This window comes from Eupeodes corollae, chromosome 2, assembly GCF_945859685.1.
Source record: "Eupeodes corollae chromosome 2, idEupCoro1.1, whole genome shotgun sequence".
NCBI classification, from domain to species: domain Eukaryota; kingdom Metazoa; phylum Arthropoda; class Insecta; order Diptera; family Syrphidae; genus Eupeodes; species Eupeodes corollae.
The window spans coordinates 86552454-86575484 of NC_079148.1; the positions used below are offsets into that span (position 1 = coordinate 86552454).

The 23031-nt window shown below is 31.0% G+C and overlaps 1 protein-coding gene across 4 annotated transcripts in view; it reads left to right on the top strand.

Moving 5' to 3' along the window:
- LOC129944407 (uncharacterized) overlaps window positions 1–5235 on the top strand; it is a 34588-nt gene extending 29353 nt beyond the window's left edge. For 3 of the 4 annotated variants that reach the window (XM_056053807.1, XM_056053808.1, XM_056053809.1), the window contains exon 9: window positions 795–5234. In XM_056053807.1, the coding sequence (XP_055909782.1) occupies window positions 795–4289 (3495 nt within the window). In that variant the 3' untranslated portion in view covers window positions 4290–5234. Of the gene's footprint in view, window positions 1–794 lie in introns of all 4 variants that reach the window. The other variant, XM_056053811.1, reaches the window with a different exon arrangement.
- Window positions 5236–23031: the final 17796 nt, after the last annotated feature.

Below are 23031 nucleotides of genomic sequence, written 5' to 3' on the forward strand. Positions count from 1 at the left end.
TACTTACCATTTAATTCATATACATATGTCGTAAGTAATAAAATCCGCAGATAAAAATCTTGAAAAAAAGGGTTTTTCTTGGAACTTTTTTTTAACCTAAAACGAGTTAGTTTTTCAAAGTGGTATAGCATGACTCCTTAGGTGTCAACTTTTCTCTCTCTTTTATGCAGAATTTCCGTTTTGAAAATTGTCCTTCCCCTACTATTTTTTCTTGTCTTTACCCAACCTACTCGGTCTAACATTTTGGTACATCCAATACCAATCACCCTGCATACGAACGGCTTATTATACATATAAAGAAAAACAATGGCTTTTCAAACATCTACAAAAGTAAACATAGCTTCTAAGCTGCAGCTGTACATGAACTATTGGTATGATTCTGCTGCTACTTATATGCATATACGTATACCCATATTGGGTGCTTAGTAAAACCTCTAAAACAAAGCGTGTTTTAATGAATGGTGGCCATTAAAAAAAAATCATCTTAAGCAGGTTGATTAATTCGTCCCGACTTGAACAAAATATCGAGTGCGATGATTTTTAAGTCTTTATTTAATAAACTTGGACAGCATGATAATTTTTACAGTTTAGTTCTTATATTTAATATAAAAAGATAAAAAGCTAAAGAATTTATAAAGAATCTAAAGATTTTCTTCAATTATTCCCAGTATATCAAAAATTATATTAATTTTAAACTTTTTGATTATATTTGTTTTAAAAATAATGTGCTATTGAAAGAAAATATTTGAACTATTTATTTCTTATAATTTAATTATTTGTTTGCTTACTTTTAGGTTTTTACAGAAAATCCCGAAGAGTCGAATGTCTTTGATAAAAATCAATTCGATCCCACTATTCCAAACGCAATTAGCGAACAATCTACGGATTCTACCCTTGAAAAGGTAACATCTCCTCATGATAAACAGATGCCACCTCTCTCTGCCACTCCATCGCAGAATATTGGGTGCACCTCAAAAACCCCTTCAGAATCAGACGTTGAACATACTTCGAACAAAGCAAATAAGAGACGTTCCCGTAATATTCCATACAGAAAAAATTTTAACAAAATGTTTGATTGGATAGATATGGTAACAACGTCCAGTAGATCTGAATCTATCGATAAGTCGGAAACACTCTTAAATCTATTCTCTGCCCAGTTAATGAATCAAGCTAAAAGTATTCATTTTAATAGTGAGTACCTACGAGAAAAAGAATTGCTAAAAAGCCGTGCTAATGAAGATGGTATCAATTGCGAAGCCTCAATATTAATAGCAAGTCCCGGCCCATCAGAAGATTGTGTTAAACTAGTAAAAGCTTTTAAGAAAAGTACAGTATTCAAAGGTGTAGACCTGAGTTCTAATGATGTATCTTTTACAAGTTCCTTGGCTAAAGAAGTTCTTGGAACTATAATTAAAATGACACTTAATGAAAGTAAAACTCATACTTCCTGCAGTGGCGATCATTTTGATGCTTCAGATGCATTAGATGAGTTCATACGTTCCCGGCGTGGTGCCAACTCTCCAACATTTTATTCTCCTACACTGTCTATGAAACATTTGAAAAACGGCACATTAGCTGATTCAGTTGAATGTATAGATACCTCTTTAGAAAAATTCATACCGAAAAAAGGGCGTAAGCGATCTACTGTGCCAGCACCTGCACCTGTTACGAAACGAATAAAAAATCGGAGATCCACCGATTGCCCAGTCTTAAGTGAATGTAAGAAACAGCCTTTAGATGAAGACAATCTTTTGCCTCTGAAAGAAGTTGAACGTATAAGTGAAACTAATGTTGCTGATACATTAAAAACACAACAAGAAATTACTATGGCTAGCGATTGTTCAAAAACGGAGATTACAGAGACAGAGTCTGAATCGGAAAAAGTAACAAAGCCTCTAGTTCACATCTACGAAGAACAGAATTCGTTAAACCAATTTCCTGAGGTGAATGATAATGCATTAGAAAGTAATACTAAAGAAACTTCTGTAAACGAAGATATTATGCAATCAGTCACAAATGAGAATATACTTCAAAAAGACCAATCAATAGAATTATCACAAAAAGACAAAAAAATTGAACAAAATGTCAATTCTCTTGAAACATTTGATTTAAAATTGGAGCTTTCAGAAGAAAAAGAACAAAGGGATGGTTCAGGTGAACAAGTTAATTCCAAAGATAAAGAGCATGATATAGAAATAAAACCACCATTACCAATAAAAAAAATTAAAATTGAAAGAAACACTTCAGTTTTCCATCGAACTAGAAGGAATACTTACGATGGAACAAAATACATACTCAAAGAAGAAACGGAGATCATTTCAAGCCGAACAAAAAAAACAAAAAAAATATCAGGAGACAATAAATTAGACAATTTAGAAGGGCAGACCTGTAAATTATTAAGTGAAGAATATAAGTCGGACGAACCAAAAGATCTGGCAGAAAAAGACGCACCGAACACAAAAGCAAATGAGTTGCAAGAAACGGAAAAGGAAGCAGACAATTTTCAAATTGAAGATTCTCTTGAAGCAAACCATAAAGTGTGCATTCCCGACGAAAAAGATCTGGTTAAATTAGATGAAAATGTTTCTTTAAATAACGAAAATTTACCTATGGAAGAAAACATTTTATTGGGCGAATCGAATAAAGATTTACAAGTCAAAAACGAACCGGAAGATTTAAAAGAAGAAACCAATCAGCAAATTGTAGAAGAACTAAATCATTTTGAAATACAAAAAGAAGAATTGGAATGTCCGTTACCGAACGTTTTGCCTGTAGAAGAAAACAAACATTCTGTTCCAAAAAAACGAGTTGCTAAACCAATAATTTCTTATGTTGAATTAGATTCAGATTCGGATGAACCACCCAAGTCACGACTTAAAATACCCTCCCTAAAAATTAATTTCCCATTGATTCGCCCTTGTAGAAGAAAACTATTAAATCGTTCAGTTGCAAAAAAGAACGTTTCAAGCAAGTGTTCAGCAAAAAGAGCTCCTAAAACGGTGAAAAAAAATCAAAAGAAATCAAGAAAATCTTTCGTACGTTCGAAAAAAAATGCTGACTCGAGCTTAAATGAATCGGAAGATGATAAACCACTCTTAACTACAAACAATAAACCCGAGAGTGATAAAGTGAAAAAGTTTGACGATTCCGAAGCAGACAACCGACCAACACAACATCATGACATCTTAAATGCGTCAGATGATGATGCTCCTCTCAAAAAAATACCTAACAGGCTTTCTGCCAGGAAAAAACCGCCCCCTTTATTAACTCCAATGAAAAAGAAAACCACTAGCAAACTTCCAGTACGTAAAAGATACCGTAATGCATATTCTCCTAAAAGACCTTCTGTTCGAATTCAAAGTAAGTTTTCCCGAAGGCGAACAACTTCATTAAATTATTTTGCGTTATTTTTGAGCGATTCTGACGAAGAAGATCCTGTACAAACTAGAAAAAGAAGCCGAACTCCCGACAGGCTTTGGACTAATAGGTCCGTAAAAAGAAAGACTGCGATAGAAACTGTAAATAAGAAAGCTTCACATAAACGCAAGTTGCGATGTAACAGAGTCGCAATTAAACAACGGCAAACAAGAAACCGCTTGCCAAAACCACAAATTCCAATAAAAATGCCAGTTCTTACTCGTGAAGACAGTGATCACCCGGTTGAAGAGAATATTTATGAGTGTGCAACAATGAGCACGGCTAATGAAAGTGACGAAGATGCTTGCCCTGACCGTCGACCTAAGAGACGGCGACAAAAAGTGGTAAAACCTATGAGAATTCGATGTGTTAGTCGACGAGCCATACCTACAGATGTAATTACTGAATCTAGCTCCTGTTCTAGTAATGCGACAGTGCAAACATCTCGAGATCTTGGGAAGAACAATACATCGGTTACCAGTTTCACCAGAAGAGGGCGTTTGTTAAGAAGGAAAACACTTGAAAAGAATCTCTTGATGTCGAACTTATGTTGTGAATCGAGTTCATCGTCAAGTCCTGTTATGATGAACAGACGTAGACGACAATTTGCAGCAAAATCAACTTCAAAACCTCCACTTCCCAAAGAACAAACAGAACAAACAAATGAAAAAAATTCCGAGCCACTGAGTTCTATGGAAAAAAAAGCTATACAAATTCATAATTGCGTTAATTTGCAAATACGACTTCAAAGGCTGACAGCAAACGAAGCGATTTTGTGTCGGAAGCCTTATATTCGATTAGATAGAAATTTTGTACAGAACTATTTTGTGGAAAAGAATATGGAGTACAACGATGAATCAGAACAAGAATAGGTAAGGGAAGATTATAAATAGAGCTTCGTTTCCGAAAAGACTAAGATAAACTTAGTCGTAGCTCTACTTATTGTGACGACATGCCTATCTAAAAATGAAAACATAGAACGATGCTTCGTTCATTGATGAAAGTAGTAGTTTTCAGGAAAATGGTTTTTCAGTGATTAAAACACAACAGTACAAATGATTTAATTTTTTAATTTTTGAAAACAACAGATCGCTAAAAAAACATATTTTTCAATCGTCCATAGAGTTACAAACCTTATCACAGCAATACAGTTACTCGACTCATAGGCATTTATTATGACTTGGCAACGCAATATCACAACAATTTAAAATTGAGATGGCGACCTATTCGGAAACTGTTGTTTAATATTTATCATACCATGGTACAAGTGATTTCAAGAACGTTTGCCCTCATTTGAGGGTTCGAGTTCAATTTTGAATGTTCATTTTGTAAGAGCATTTAAACAAATTTAATTTAAAACAGTCGTCGAATGTGTTTATATCATGAAATTATCGGATAACTGCATTGTAGAAAAGTTTTTGTAAACTATATAAATCAGTTGATCTTACTTCTCGATAACAACTTTAGAAGTCAGCCTTATTATTTTAATTAAGTTATATTTGAATTTTTGTTCGCAATACTTTTGTTTTATCTCAAAATAAACATATATTTTTCATTTATCATTGAAAATTTAAACTTAAATGTAACGATTTGCTGAGTGTTTTAATATAATACTTAGCTAATAATTTAACGAGAATTAGTTTATTCTTCCATATTGTATTTTTCTCTGAATAAAATTTAATTTCAAATAATGTTCAACATTTATAATAATGAGCGAAAAAGTTAATTTAATTGAAATTATTTTTAACAATTAAGTGAACATGAAAAATTATGTAATTTTTGTTTATTTAATGAACAAATTTAATTTTAAATGGAAAATATTGTATGATAAACAATGAAGGAAAAATTGTGTTTCGTGTTATACAAAAATGAATGTTTTTTTTTTTGTTAAAATGTAAATATGTATATTTATTATATTATTAAAGAACTAAATTAGTTTTTAACTTAAATAAAAAAAGTATTAGTGTTAAAACTAGTAAAGAGTTTTTAATCTTCTAAAGGTGATTGATTTGAAAAACAAGGAAATCGTGGTCTACTTCTAAATGAGAAAAAGTTTGTTCTTTTAAATTTCAGGTAAGCGTAGGGCGTAGGACATTTTTTTTTTCTGCGTTACAATAACTACATATGTATGTACATATGTATATGAGTTTGAGATTTTAATCAAACATGACATTAGGGTTGTAGAGAAGGTGAAAAAAGTGAGTCCGTCGATCTGCTTGTTTTGGAAACCATGAAAATCCGAATTTTCTAAGATAGATTGGGTAGGGTCAGACAACATTAGGGACTTCATTTGCAGTCAACTGCATTCTCTGAACGTACGTTTTGAACAAGGCAACTAGTTAGTTCTTCAACTGTCATAATCTTCAAACTTGGAGCTTTACTTCACTAACCTCTACCTTCTGTTCATTGTACAAAAACTATCAAAAACATTATTGTCTACAAAACACTCCTTAGGCAAGGTACAAATCCATCACGATTTGTATTTTGTATTGTAGAGAAATATTACTTATTTCTATTCCAATTTGACACAAAAGATTTAATGGAATTGTGCAGAAAATAAATAATTCATGGAGTAATAAAGTTCAGCTTTCAGTTGAATTGAAAAACATCATCAATTGTCATTGTGACATAAATTTACTTGACTTTATTGTTAGGGCGATTTTTCTTGACTTACTTTCCAGTCAACTTTTCAATAAAGTTGCCTTAATTTCAAGTCCCTTGTCGTCTGAACCTGCCCATTCTTATGAAATATTTTCTTACATTTTTTTCTTAACTTGGCTTCTTTGGATATAGAAAATATATATTTGTATATTGCTCCAGTAGGGGAACCAAATAATCAAAAGTGTAATTTTTTTTTTAATTTAAAAACATATTAGGTTCGATATCGAAAGCAGGACAACATTTTTAAATGAAATTTAGATGTACATAAATATTTAAAAAAAAAATTAAAATTGTATAAAAAGAGGCTCTCTCCATTATTTTTTAGCTTATTTAGTTGTCATACTTCTTGAGGCCCGTATTAAGGTAATCAACATTTCTTAAGATTTGTTGAGTTATTCGAAGACCCAACTTATTCCAGTTTAATAGTTCACCTGGTAAAAAATGCCATTGTCTTGTATGCCGGGCTTACTGAGACTAGACCTAAAGTAGTGGTGTTGGCAGCACTAGAACTTGAACACATCCCCATAACATGACCAACCAACCGCCATGAGTACATTAGCCCTGAGCTAATGCTTATGAGCATATTTTTCATTTGCTTCCCACCATAAATGCATTCTTCCATCAGCCTCCTTACGAATTGAAATTTCGGTCATTCACTCCCGGGGCCTGATTATGAGGTTCGTGACGAATTCGCAGCTAAGCGAAAATAGTTCTTCCTACATTCTAGTGATTTAACACTTATTCCAGTGTTTTGACACTTTTGGTTTGACAGCTTTCCACGATTTTTTTTTTGTTTTGATTGAATTTATGAAATTTGCGGTGATTTATTCAATAAACAATATTAAATATTTAATATTAATTAGACTTGTTTCAGACCTATATTTAGGACCGACGTTTTATCGTTCCTTGAATGAATTTTAAAATCTTATATTTTATTGTGGTTCGTGGATAAATTATAAGAAAATTAAAATAAAGCTAACTCACATTTCTTATCATTAATTGCAATCAAGAAAGATTCCACGAAATAGAATAGACTTCAACTCGTCAAAAAACATTGGGCAGGTTCATACAACAAAAGTTACTTTATTTGCAGTCAACTGTCAAGTCAACTATTAAGTTTTTCAAGTGTCATAAACTTCAATCTCAGAACTTTACTTCCCTAACTTCTACCTTCAGTTTACCGTACAAAAACTACCAACAACATTATTTCCACAAAATACTCCTCGGGCAAACTACAAGTCCATCCCAATTTGCATTTCGTATTGTAAAGAAATATTACTTATTTTACACACAATATTAAATGAAATTGTGAGAAAAATAAATAAATCGTGGAGGAATAAAGTTCAACTTTCAGTTATTTGAAAAAACATGATCGATTGTCATTCTGACATAATTTGAATTTGCTTGATAGTTAGGAGATTTTTCTTCACTAACTTTCCAGTCAAGTTGCCTTAATTAGAAAGCAATTTTTTGGCAGCTGGCCAATCAGATGCTAGAAACTTGCCTTACTTTCAAGACCCTTAGGCCTTATGTCGCCTAAACCTGCCCATTTTGACATTTCAAATCCGTTAACTGTTCGAATTCAAAACGAAAAAGGCGAGAGCGAAAGCAATAATTGAAAAAAATGCCAAACTGGCTGGCAAAACGATTCGACGCGATTCCCATAATCGGGCACCTGTCAAGGTAACCGATCGGAGAAGAATTTTCTCCGATGTACGGTAAAAATGTGAAACTCGTGCGATGCATGCCCTTAAAAGTAAATAGGGGTAATAACGCTTACAATTTCATGCGATGCGTGACGGTGTGTGTATTTTGTTGCGATTTTCTCCGACAGAAAAACACTGCGGAAATTTATTCAGTAGGCGAATTTTAAAATTGATGGTAATGGTGAGCAAAGCATATTTTTGTTAATTTATTGTTATTTGGTGACATACATAGGGATTTATTTATTGTTTATCATTAAATTAGTATTATATTTTTGCTTTGAACTGTGTTGGACTGTCATGCCAGATGTCTTGGGTTCGATCCCTGCCTGTGCCATCTTATTTTTTTTCACGGGTACTGCCTCTTGCGAGGAATCGACAAATTCGCCAAGAGTAATTCTTGTCATGAAAAGTGCTTCCCCAAATTAGCCGCTCGGATTTTGTTTAAAACTGTAGTTCAACTCTATCCCTGGCAACAGTACTCGCACACAGGAATGGTTGAGAGTTGTAAGTCACTAGGCCCTAGTTCTCAACCTACTATTGCACCTACCAATTTAATTATTAAATCGTTGTTAAATTGTAAAATGCCAAATTAATGCGTTGTTGGTTGTGACCTTCCGTTTTTTTTGTTCGTTCGGAAATTTGTCCAATCGGTTACTACGGTAGGGGTGATTAATTCTAAGAAATAATGGTTTCGTTACTGACTCTTTTAACGTGGTCTTTTCAAAAAAAATCAAAAAGAAATTTAGCTGATTTGCGTAAAAGTACGCCCAGCTTCTTTTTTTCCTGTCACTATCAATCTTTTTTTGTTTTTAAGTTGTGAAACTATGTATGTATGTATGGAATGTGGAAGGTCTCTGTTGCATAATTTTTACTATTTCTTGTACTGTTCTACCGTCCTCACTGTTCAAAAAAACTAATTCTAGAATTTCCAAAGAATGTTAGTAAAAATCTCACGTATTACAAGGTTTTGACATTTAACGAGAGAAGCACCTTTATAGTGTTAATGCAGTGCAAAAACAGTCAGTGTTTCATTATGTGTGGGAGGGATGTTAAATTAAGGAGATATTTTTGTTTGTATTTATTTGCTAATTAAGATTGGTGGTGGTGGTAATTTCCATTTGAGTTATGTTTTATTTAAAATTAATTTGAAAGTGATGGCTAAGATCAATTACCCCATAAAAATGGAAGGAATTTAAATTTTTGGAAGATGAACTTATTTTGCAAGTATATTTCTATATCTTAAAATATAAGAAAGTACTGTTCTTAAACAGGTCCTTTGTATACAGGAGTACATTCATACGCCATCCGTTCATATATATTTTCTTTTGGTTTTACCTTTCAAGGAATCTAGTCTATTCGAATTAACATGGGTTGAGGGAAATCGTTATCGTTATTTGGAATAGCAAACTAAATCTGTGAACGGCATATGGTTATACTTGCAAACGAAGTTATGACAGTAAAGACTATAAAAATGCAATATTTGAAAATGTTTAATTCAATTTTGATTTATTGAGCCTAATATATTCACTTTAGCTTACAACTAGTGTAACACTTTGGTGCTTTGGATGAAAAGGGAGTTAAGTGAAATTTGCAATATTTCTAGATATAACGACTCAATGTTTTTTATACAGAACTGTTTTGTATAAATATCCAAACATTGTTGATAAACCAATAAAACAAGAAAAATAAAAGCTTTCTAGCAATGTTACTTAAGTTTCGCCAGACATCCTCATTTATTAAAAAAAAAACGAAAACAAGTCACTTACCACCTTCTTCAATTAAAAACTTCATTATATACATATATGTACATACAAACATATGGATGTAAATACAGGTAAAATAATGTATATTAAAAAACGGTTGCCTTTATCGTCCTCAGGTTGTTGCAATGCTGATATGAGAGCTAATTTAAGGAAAGCATTGAACACACAAAAGACAACTGCAGGGGAAATGTTGGCGTTAAAGAGATGCGTATCCACTTTAAGTCGAACACAAAATATTTGGACTGCTACAACATTTACTAGGAGATCACATGAGTTAAATTAAATAGAGCAACAAGTTTATAATGCTTAATATAAAACAATTCTTGTTTTGCTATTTAAAATATTTTTGAGTTATAGAATTACAGAAAGCTTTCAGTGTTGCTATTTTTTGGGACATGCGGGAGAATTATATATTCACGTGGTTTTACACCTACAAAGTTTAATTTATATATCTTACTACTGTAACATTTTATTGAAAATAAATTTTCAATATTGATACTAAAAAATTTAATTAAATTGAATGAAAACTATAAACCCTTCATGTAAGAATTAGAAAAATTATAACTATAGTTTATTAATTAAGTGGTTAAATACTAATATCACCAGAGAAATTAATTCGGTACCTTAATATTTATGATCGTCTACGAACATGATGCATGCATAAAAAGATAAAGAAATAAATGAACATATAAATAAATAAATAGAAAACATGTAAGCTAAAATTATAATAATAAATACAGTAGGTAAATATAGTAAATAAATATAAACAAAGAGTATGAAAATATAAATGAATACATTTGTAAGTAAATAAATTAACATTACCACAATCCTAAAAGTAACAGAAAATAACATTTTTTATGTACCTACATTTAATTCTCATAGAATTAAAGAATTTTAAGAGTTATTCATTTTTCTAAAAAGGCTAAGATATTACTTTAAATATGATGTTTTTGTTTTCGTTACTAAGTAATAATTTTGGATAGCAGTTAAAGCATTTTCGTAGCAAGTTTTAATTTTCTTGTTTAAGTTAGTATTATGATTTCTAATAGTAAGTATTTTGTAGAAAGTTACTTTTAAAAGATACTAAAGCAGTTTTTTTTGTTCGTGAAAAATATGGATTGGCATTCATTTTATTTTTCCAATACTTAATATATTTAAAAAAATAGTTTGGTACATCAGGAATATCGCCTGTGAACAAATTATTTGAATAACAGGGTAACAGGGACCGATCCTAAGGAATAACCAGGTGGTACTGATTAGTGATCTTCTAGTTTAAATATCATATAGCTTTTACATTTATGAAGAAGCTTTAAATCAGCTTATATGTATATATGTAGTTAAAATGTATAAAAATGTCAAATACCTGGAAATTATTTTACCTTTTTATTTTACGTAACGAAAATACATATTTATGTGCAATGTGCATTTTTCAGCAAAACATTTTTTGGAATCATTAAAAGCTGTTAAGGAACCAACCAAATCAGCGGTGAAGGTAAAGGTAAGCACAACTCGGGAAAATTAATACACTTTTGGGAAAATAACGTTTTGGGTAAACAGCCTATAATTGCTTAAGCTTAATTAATTGTTACCTCCACACAACAGAGCTTATGGTTACTAACTCGGAAAAGTTCCAACAAATTTTGAACATGAAGGTTCAATACACATTTGAGAAAATAACGTTTTGAGAAAACAGCCTACAATTTCTTAAGCTTAATCAATTGTTACCTCCGCAAAACAGACAAATTTAGCGCTTTGTAATAAAAAAATTGTACAGCAAAAAATAAAAACAAGAGTGAATACTTTAAACTAAGTGTGCCAGTTGATTTCGTCAATTTAGTATATAGTGCTGAATGTTGGCCTGCTGAAGTTATGAAGAGATATTTGACAGTAAACTTTGTAATGTGTTTATTTTCGATCGTTGTTAAACAGCTGCTGATCGTGGAAGTGGAGTTTTGATAGCAACTTGTTTTTTTTTTCTTGTTGGAAAACAAATTTATTTGACTGTTCTTGATTTGGAACAATTATGCGTTTCGATAAATCTTGCCTAACGTATTTTATATCTTATAGTAAGTTATGTTACACATTCTTGTGGCTTGGATACCTATTTAAACCATATCCAGAACATGGATTCCGTTTTTAACAAATGTATTGATTCTCAAATTTTTGTATTATTGGAGATTCCAATCTAAGTGATATTATTTGGACTTGGTCTGAAGACGAAAAAATGTTAATTCATTTTAATATTATACAGCTTACATTTTATACATAAGAATTAAATCTTAAATTCTTTCAAAAAAATTCTTGATTCACTTTTGGGATGTAATGATGATTTTAAAATGGTAGTTTTTGAAGCCCCCTATCAATTTTTAAATAATTTTGCTCATCACTATCAGATTTTAATTGATAATTATACATTTTTGAAATTGGTTTTTAATTCTGAAAAAGTTTTCAATTTGAGTTGTTTATTTGAATTGAAGTCTCTTAATACCCAATGATTAGCAATAATAGAAACTCAAAATTTCATCAACGTTATAATAACTTTAATTTATTGTACTTTAACAAAATTATTTCTATTATGGATCAAGCCAAAATTTACTTTCAATAGCTAATTTGTATGACAAAATTTAAGTAGAGAAGATGAGCTGTTAACTCGTTGGTGGTTGCTGGCAAAAAGGGCCGATCGATCACGAAACAAGTGCACTCGATGCATCATAAATTTTTCCAACCATACAAAATTCTATGTATAAAAAATTAACCTTGGAATAAGAAGTCTAAGCATAAAACATCTTAAGTTGTTTGTTTTCTTAGAAGATTAAGAGATTAGCTTAAGAAAGTAAATAGAAGTTTTAAGTTAAGTTATAAAGTTTTATGCGAAGCAAAATATAAATTAGCGAATTGATCAGATTGAATATTAGTTATATAATAATAATTAATGATGATTATTTATGTGAACATATAAAGCAAAAAATAATAAATATCATTTCTGAAGACCCAATGTATTTTTCTTTTACAAATATTTTGAAAAATAGTTTTCCACGGTTTTCCTTTTGGTACAAGAAGCTAAAAATAATCTTAAAAAGAGGCTGGGATGCGACCCACACTGATAACTTCCCATCCCGTCTGTCGATTTGTCTTGCTTAAAAGTTTGTCTATATGTACTAGTATCAATTTTACCAAATTTGTGTACTATTTTTTATAGATTTTATTTTTTATGAAAAACGGACTGTTGGATTTTTATATAAAAATCACTGAATATCGAAAACAATATTCTCTGTAAAATAAAATAAGTTTTAAGCCAATATTTTTAATTTTTGAAAAGCTATTTGAGTCGAAAATAAATTTTTACCAAGTTTTAGTATTGTTTTTTTTTAGAGTTTTATTTTTTGTAAAAAAACCGTCAATTCGATTTTCTTCAAAATTCTATCGAATGTTGAAAACAATATTTTCTATAAGATAAAATTAGTTTGAAGCCAATATTTTATAGTTTTGAAAAGATATTTGAGTCGAAAATCAATTTTTACCAACTTTTGTTAAATTTTTTTTAGGTATTTAATTTTTTGTACAAAAACTATCAATTCGACTTTTTTCAAAATTTTACTAAATGTTAACAACAATATTTTTTGAAAGATAAAACTAGTTAAAAGCCAATATCTACAATTTTTGAAAAGATATTTGAGTCTAAAATCAATTTTACGAACTTTTATAAATTTTTTTTTTAAGGTTTTTATTTTTTGTAAAAAAACTGTCAATTCGATTTTTCTCAACATCTTTCAGAATGCTTAAAACAATATTTCTTATATGAAAAAATAAGTTTGAAGTCTAACTTTTAAGTTTTTGAAAAGATATTTGAATCCATATTCAATTTTTACCAACTTTTGTTAATTTTTGTTCGGTTTTTAATTTTTTATAAAAAAAACTGTCAATTCGATTTTGTTCAAAATTTTACTTAATGTTGACAACAATATTTTTTGAAAGATAAAAGTAAATTTAAGCCAATATCTCAAAGTTTTGAAAAGATATTTGAGTCGAAAATCAATTTTTACCAACTTTTGTTAAATTTTTTTTAGGTATTTAATTTTTTGTACAAAAACTATCAATTCGACTTTTTTCAAAATTTTACTAAATGTTAACAACAATATTTTTTGAAAGATAAAACTAGTTAAAAGCCAATATCTACAATTTTTGAAAAGATATTTGAGTCTAAAATCAATTTTACGAACTTTTATAAATTTTTTTTTTAAGGTTTTTATTTTTTGTAAAAAAACTGTCAATTCGATTTTTCTCAACATCTTTCAGAATGCTTAAAACAATATTTCTTATATGAAAAAATAAGTTTGAAGTCTAACTTTCAAGTTTTTGAAAAGATATTTGAATCCATATTCAATTTTTACCAACTTTTGTTAATTTTTGTTCGGTTTTTAATTTTTTATAAAAAAAACTGTCAATTCGATTTTGTTCAAAATTTTACTTAATGTTGACAACAATATTTTTTGAAAGATAAAAGTAAATTTAAGCCAATATCTCAAAGTTTTGAAAAGATATTTGAGTCGAAAATCAATTTTTACCAACATTTATTAATTTTTTTTTTTAAGTTTTTATTTTTTGTAAAAAAAACTGTCAATTCGATTTTCTTCAAAATTTTACTAAATGTTGAAAACAATATTTCTTATAAGATGAAATAAGTTTGAAGCCTAAATTTTAAGTTTTTGAAAAGATATTTGAATCGATATTCAATTTTTACGAACTTTGAGTAATGTTTTTTTTAGATTTTTATTTTTTATAAAAAAAACTGTCAATTCGATTTTTCTCAATATTTTATCAGATTTCAAAAACATTATTCTCCGTTGCTCAAAATTGTTTTGGAGATGAAATCATATGTTAGTCGTTAAATTTAGGAGGTGACAAATTTTTTTTTCAGTTTTTTTGATTTAAAAAAAAAACTGTTAGATAGATTTTTTTCAAAAAATATATTTCTTTGAGATCACGTTACAGATTATTAAATAAAATTAAATTCAAGTCTCTAGCGTTTTTGGTTCGTAAGATATTTAGGGTTAACCAAAATTTTCACCTTTTTTTTTAAACTGCTATGGTAAAAAAACAACCCACGCAATTTTATTGAGAGCCCTTTCTGCATCTTTCTGCCTTATTATCTGTATAACAAAATTTATTTGAAGTCGATATCTCTTCTGGTTCTTGAGCTATGGACGACGAAAAAAACGTCGCGAACGTATGGACGTACGGACGTACGAACGTACGTACACACGCACGCACAGACATCTTTCTAAAAATCTTTTATTTCGACTCTAGGGACCTTGAAACGTCGAAAAATGTCAAAATTTTCAATTTGACAAATCGGACCCATTACAATAACTTCCTATGGGAAGTTAAAAATAAAGCTTATACTAAGTACAAAAATACACTGAACCCAACTGACTATATTTTATTTTGTGTTTATAGAAAAGATCTCGAAGTTTTGATCAGGGGTAGAATCGGCTAAGGTAATAATTGACTATCATATTTTTAATAATCAAATTTGACTATCACATTCATTCCGTCTGTGTAAGATTAATCAACTCAGTTCTATTCGATTGAACAATTTCAGATTATAAATTGTCACAATTCAGTGTTGCTATTTTATGGAGCAATTTAGGAGGAATATACATATGTAGATGTCAACGAATTAAATCTCAAAATACAGCATTTGTAACCAGGAGACTTGGTGTCATACTAATCTATTGATACAGTTTGTGATGCTACCGACTGAGTTTTTGAACTTATTGGATTTACCAGGCTTGCCACCGCATAAATTACAACTAAAGGTTGGATCTCCGGTAATTTTGTTCCGTAGTTTGAACCCGCCACGGTTGTGAAACGGCACGCGATTAGGTCAGGTTAGGTTAGGTTGGAGTGGCTGTCAAGGGTCCATTGTAATACCACTAATGAGGTTACTCATGGGAGAGTAATAAATTTAAACAAACTATTTTGTACTTTTAATAAAGTTAGAGAGACGTTTTGTGTCAATCGTTGCCAGTTCACTGGTGTTATCGAAGAAGGGATTACCGAGGAAGTTATTCCTTCTAATGGAGAGTGCTGGACATGTACATATAAGGTGTTGGACCGTTTTCTCTTCCTCCTCGTCCATGCAGCTTCTACAGAAGTCATTTGTGTAGACCCCTAGCCTCAGAGCATGTTTTCCTATGAGGCAGTGTCCCGTTATTACTCCAATTGTAGAGCTTATACTTTGTCTGCTCAGTGATATCAAGCCTTTTGACCGTTTTAAGTCAATACTTGGCCATATTTGCTTGGTTGCTAGGCAGGTGGTACTTTGTTACCATCTAGCATTTGTTGTTTCTAGAGCATATTGCTTGAGAAGATATTTGCATGTAGCAAGTGGTGTTCCTATTTTATGTTTTTGTCTAACATGAGGCAGAAGTGTTCCGTTTTTGGCGAGCTCATCGCCTTTACAATTTCCCGAAATGTCTCTGTGTCCCGGCACCCAAATGAGGTGAATGTTAAAGATTTAAGAGCGGCTTGGCTGTCTGAGAAGATTCGTATATACTTACAAGATATAACGTTTTCTTTGAGCCAGGATAGTGCTTCTTTAATCGCCATTACTTCGGCCTGGAATACACTACATTGATTGGGAAGTCTATAGGATAGACTGAGGTTCAGTTGTTCTGAATAGATAATACTTCCAACTCTTTGAACCGTCAGTATAGAAGTGTACCGCATCGTCTTCCAGGGGTCTCTCTTCTTCCCAGGAGGATCTTGAAGGGATGGACACATGGAAGCTTTTACCGAATACCATTTTTGGGGTGGTATAGTCTAAGCGATCTGGGATAGATCTGAAACTATTCTAGTAGCATGTATTGTTACTGGTCCATTGAGAGGTGGCTCTAAGCCTTACACATGAGTTGGCAGCCACCTTTTTAGAGAAGATGTCAAGAGGTGTTAGGTTTAAAAGCACTTCCAGTGCTGCGGTTGGTGTTGAGGTATGTGCATCACAGGAGCACTTCGCTGACCGCTGGACTTTGATGAGCTTATTTAGATTTACCATCTTGTCCAGTGCGGTCCACCATACGGCAGCTCCATAAATGAGTATCGGTCTGATTACCGAAGTGTATAGTCAGTGGGTTATTTTTGGGGAGAAGCCCCATTTTGATCCTATGGCCTTTTTACAAGTAAAAAGCGCTACAGTTGCCTTTTTTACTCTTTCATCAATATTTGCCTTCCAATTTAGTTTTTTTTTGTCTAAAATGAGGCCCAAATATTTAGCTTGATCGGAAAAGCTTAATGGTATTCCTCTAATCTTGGGTGGGCTATTTTGAGGAATTTTATATCTTCTCGAAAAGAGTATTAATTCTGTTTTGTGTGGGTTGACGTCCCCATTTAGTTAGCCTGTTTAGGGCATTTTGTAGGCGTTCCGAGAGAACTTGGGGGTGCTTCCCAGATACGGTTATCGCAACGTCGTCAGCATAGGCAATCACCTTGAAACCCACTGCTTCCAATGCTGTAAGCAGGTCGTTCACTATACCATATTCCATAAAAGAGGCGAAAGGACTCCACCTTGGGGAGTGCCTCGATTAACCGATCTGGTGGTAGTAAAACTTCTTATGTTAGAAATGATTGTCCAGCTTTTGAGCATGAGACTTATAAGATCTATGAGTGATTTCTATAATTTCAGCTTATCCATTGCTGTTGTGATCACCTGGTAACTGACGTTGTTGAAAGCTCCTTCAATATCTAGGAACGCTACTAAGTTATATTCTTTGTATTCGAGGGAATATTCAATAATACGTACCAGCGAATGATGTGCTGATTCTACTGATTATCCCTTAGAGTAAGCATGTTGAGCTGTGGAAATGAGACATGGTTTTAAATTATGTCTGATGTAAATTTCAATCAATCTTTCCAAGGTTTTAAGAAGGAAGGATGATAGGCTGATTGGTCGTAGATCTTTAGGGTTAACGTGGTTTCCCTGCTTTAGGAATGAAGACTACTTTTGCCATTCTCCAGGCTTTGGGAATATATCTCAACCTTACACAGCTTGTCAGAATGATTTCCAATGGTGGAATGATCATGTCTGACCATTTTGGTAGTTCGGCCGGAATGATTCCGTCTGGTCCTGGAGATTTATATGGATCAAAGCTGTATAAGCTAGACACTCTGATGTTAAGTCATTGATTATGTTAGAGCTACCTGGAAAGTGGGTGTATAGTAACAGATTAAGAGATTCTTCATCTGTGATCGTCCACGTGCCTGCTTCTGTCTTTAAAGCACTGGGTATTGTTGGACTTTTTGAGAGAATTTCTTTTTACCCTTTAAAATGGTTACAGGGCATGAAGATTTCATTGATTCATTTAAGGCTTCGGTGAGATGATTTACAGAAAGGTCTAGTTCATCTTTACTGGAGGAGCTTTTAAGAAGATTGTGATTAGGCAGTTGTGCTAGTAATTCCCTATAACGCTTCCAATTTGTATTCCGGTGATTTCGAAATCCCGTATTTGCTACATCTTTGAGCTCAAACTGAATGTATTTGTGGTCAGAGAAGGAATTCTCTTTTGAGACATGCCAGTTTGAAATCATATTGTAGATCGAGTCAGAGGTAAGTGTAATATCAAGTACCTCTTTCCTATTCTTGGTTACAAAAGTGGGTTCATTACCAATATTACTTATGAGTAGGTTAGTGCTTAGTAAAACGGCACGCGATTAGTAATTAAAGAATTAATAAAAAATGCTATCCAAACCATTACTTCATGTTTTTCACACGGACAATTATACGTGGCGTGGTCTCGAGTTGGCAAACCATCCAGTTTGTTTGTATTGGCGAAATATAGGATCACAAAAATATTGTACACTCTGTTGCATTAATTGATTAATATTATTTTTTTGTAGTATTGTCATAATTAGCGATATGCATGTATGTACATATATAATTTTGAGGGATTAATTTCAATAATTTAAGCAAAATTGTTTGGTGATTTGTTATTTAAATATTTTGTCACCGCTTACAGTGTGCTACACTTCTTCCAAAATACATTCCTGATATGTTTTTTAGTTCAAAGTGCTTGATGTAGGCAGATGATCTTAAGGTATTTCGTTGTATGAAATCTGAACATGTTTGTTTTCTTCTGCAACAAGATCTTGATCTTTTATCGGACTGGTGTTTAGCTAACTGCTTACATTTGAACATTTCCAAATGCCAAAACCTAACGTTTTCTCGAAACCATCGTCCAATTAATTTTATCTATAAAATCAATCATATGCCATTTTCCGTTATAACCTTTAAAAAAGATCTTGGTGTGATTTTTGTCAAAAAACTTGTCTTTGTAAAGCATATAGATTTTTTATATACTAAAGGCAGTTCAATTTTAGGTTTTATATGGCGAAAATCAAAGGAGTTTTCCGATCAACACACCTTAAAGTGTTTATATTTTGCGTTTGTAAGGTCTAATCTGGCAGTGTAATCTAAAATCCTTCACATTTTCTTCATTCATTTAGAATCGAAGAGATCAAAAAACGATTTACGAGAGTTGTAGTGAAAAGACTTTCGATGGAACATAGATCTTCCTACCTATGAAACGAGGTGTAAACTACTCGGAATTTTGCCTCCTAACCTTCGTAGAAAGTATACAGAGGTTATGTTCATTCATGACATAGTAGTAGATCATATTGATTGTTCACAAATTTCAGCTCTAATTGGGATTAATGTTCCTGCGAGATTGCTTCGAAACCAACCGTTTTTTAATGTTTCATGTCATAGAAATGTGTATGCTTCCAATGAACCAATATCCAGGTGTTTAGGAGAAATAAATACTGTTTGCAACATGATTGATTTTAATGTTAGTAGATATTTATTTAAATCAAATTTATTGTTAATTCTAAATAACTTTGCTGGTGGTAATGTTTAAAATTTTAAATTGTAACTTTGATTGATGAATAAACTAAATTTAACAAATCATCCATCTCTGAAAGCAGTTTCCGCAACAAAAACCTGCCGGAGGACTTCGGAGAAAAAATTTGTTGTATCTCTCAAAAATATCGCAAAGCATCGAATTTGAATGGCATGCGTTGAATTTTGACGGAGAAAATTCCTCTTCGAAGGGCCGAATATAATGGAGGTTGGAAAAAGGCTTTTTTAGAAAAACTCGTTTAAGGTTTTGACAAACAGAAACTGTTTTAAGTACTTTACTATGTTACGGTAGCTTAACAATAGTTACAAAAAAAAAAAGATATTCTGAGTATGTAATGACCTTGATCGATCATAAAATAGAGTACAAAAGAGAAAATTAGAAACGGAAGTAGCGAGAATCAACTACTTATATAGCACTCAAGATCCGAGTTGAGGCGGATGAATTAAATACATTTTTAATTAAACTATAATAATTTAATTCCGAAAATTTACAGGAATATTTTTCTAATTTCCATTTAATAATTTATAAAAACAAAAAAAACGGCATTTCACCTCACCTGCCTAAATGTTTTATTTTTATTTCAGAAAGATTTGAATTTGCTTTTAAGGTCATTAAACAATTTAAGTGTTTTTTTCACATTATTATTTTTCTTCATTCCGTACAAAGAACTAAAATCAATTAACTTTTTGTTTAGGGGAATCCGCCATTGTATGTGATTACATCAAATGTCTCCTCTAGTTAGTATCTTTCAATTAATGGGCAGGTTCAGACAACTTAAGAGACTTGCAAGTAAGGCAAGCATCTGATTGGCCAGCTGCCAAAAAAATGCCTTTCAATTATGGCAACTTTATTGGAAAATTGACAGGAAAGTTAGTCAAAAAAAATCTCCGTAACTATAGAGTCAAGTCAACTTATGTCTGACAATTCATGTTTTTTCATTCAACTAAAAGCTTAACTTTATTACTCTATGATTTATTTATTTTCTGCCAACTTCAGTAAATGTTTTCTGTAAAAAGGTTCCTTGTGAATTCGGAAAAGAAATAAGTAATATTTCTTCACAATACAAAAAAATTGTAATGGACTTGTAGCTTACCTGAGGAGTGTTTTGTATTCAGTAATGTTTTTGGTAGTTTTTGTACTATAAACTTGAAGTAGAGGTTCACTTAAAAACTTACAAGTTGCCTTGTCAAAACGTACGTTTAAAGAATCTAATTGACTGCAAATGAAGTCCGAAACTGCCTAATTTCAAAACAGCTAAAGAGTGTGCCTAATAAAAATTTGCAATCATAATGATAATTATGCGGAGGCCGTGTCAAGTTCCTTTAATTTTGCACTGAATATGACAAATTAATAAAAAATCGTTGTGCGATAGTGTCTGAAAATGTTAATGGATATTTTTGAGCATTTATTTTTTTTATTGGTATGTCAATTGTTAATTATTTAGGCTGTGTTTTTTGTAGGCTGATTAATTTGAAGCAAAGTTTCAGCTTTATTAACATTATTCAGACTCAGTGCCATGAAAATCAACCGTTGAGAAGTGCTTTGGTAAGTTTGACTGCGTATGGTATGGTAAAAATACTCTAAATATTTATGCACCTACCTTTTTGTATATTTTACTAAATAAGCCAATCAAATACCAAAACAATATTTTGCCCATATTTCTCTTAAAATGGCAAAAACTATAGAAATAACAATGGAAATGCGTTCAATGATTATCAGTTTTCAAAAAATTAAAAATTCAAACTGCAAAATATAGAATAATAAAAATAGAAAATAAATTAGAAGTGAAGTTCTTTAAATATCCAAAAAGTCTAACCAAAAACCAGTAGGAACACTAAACGTCAAAAGGCGAATCACAGAATCTCATGTTTTGAAACCTAAATCTAGAAACCGCTCCCTTGGCTCCGAAATAAGATTCAAAGACTTGAATGGGCTTGACGAATGGTACTTAAAGTGATGAATTCCTGTTGAAAGCTGAAATATAATTAATTTTCTATTCACACAACGATTAAAATCTGTTAAATTTAAACAAATTCATTTATGGCTTCACATACTTACATAAGAAGTTTTCGAGCATATTCCTTTCTTAAACACGATTTTCTCCAAAAAAGTTACAGCTTTTATTTCTTTCCAATTTTAAATCTTCGATTAGTTATAAACTATTTACATTTTTTTTTAATAATATTTGTTCTTTTGTTTTAATAACATATTTGTCGTATTGAAAAGAAACTTAATAATGTCCAGGAAAATTATAACTAAGAAAAAAATTTGGTATAACTATTAATTTCATATAAATGCATTTTCAAACAGTAAATTTACAAATGAAATGATGATTTCAATAATATGAGAAGCCACATTTTTACAAACACACCACCCATATTTGTTTCATACTCTATTAAAATAAGTTGAAGTATATTATGAAGAATATATGAATTTATCATTTATAATATTTAATTAGAATAGGAATTATGCTCACACTATCGTTTTTGGCTTATCATACTTTTGCAATAAACCCTTCATCGTTTCAGCACTCTTTATTCAATATTTTTAAAATATGTTTTAACTCAAACCAAAGTACTTTTATACTTTCTATTTTATAATACAATTTTCACCAAATGTAATTTTAAAATATTTACATTTATTCATAACAAATATTTTTGCAATCAAAATTCGTTAATTAAATTATTAAAAGTCGTTATTTTGGGAAACTGAAATTAAAACGGTTTTGCAAAGAAGGGCTTACCGTTTTTTTTAAATAACTTAATTTTTTATTTTAGAGAAAGTCATGGTTAAGTTATTTTAACACTTGAAATTGAAGTTGTTAGTGAGTACAATAAAATGTAAGTTATGAATTTAAGCGAAACCATATTCCTGTTGAGCAATAACAAGATAAACCCAATTAATGTATTTCATAACTTAAAATATAGTCTTTTAACCAACAATTTTTTCTTCAATAATTCACTTCGTAATAAATATGAAATATATTTGATTTATCTTCTAAAATTAATATTCGAAATTATAAAACTGAGAAATACGCAGTAATTTAATTCATATTTTCATAATCTATGTAGCATTATAGATTAAGCTTTAATGTTTCGAAATGAGCACCAACTGTCTTAGTAGGTACAATTAAACAAAACATGGTTTTATTGGGTACACTTAAAATAAATATAAGAATAAGAATAGGTGAAGACATTGAAGGAAGATTGTTCAATGTATGTATTAATTTAAAAACAGATAATTTTATACAAATTTCACAGTTATTATCAATAGTTACAAAACGTAGTTACATAAATATAAAATATATATTTATTTATTGCAGCAATCGTCATTTTATAACATGTAGTATATTTTTTACTTGATTTTTGGTATAAAAATTTCCTTAGTGGCTAATATGTTTTAAAGACACATATCAATGCAGTTCTTATACAATTTGTGAAAGAGTTTTTAACTTTTTTTTTTTTTGAGTATATGTATGTCTTTCGCGGTTCAATAAAAAAAGGTTATTGTATAAATTCGTTATCGAATATGATAATTTCGTTTTTATTTTCTTAATGCTTCAGTTTTTCG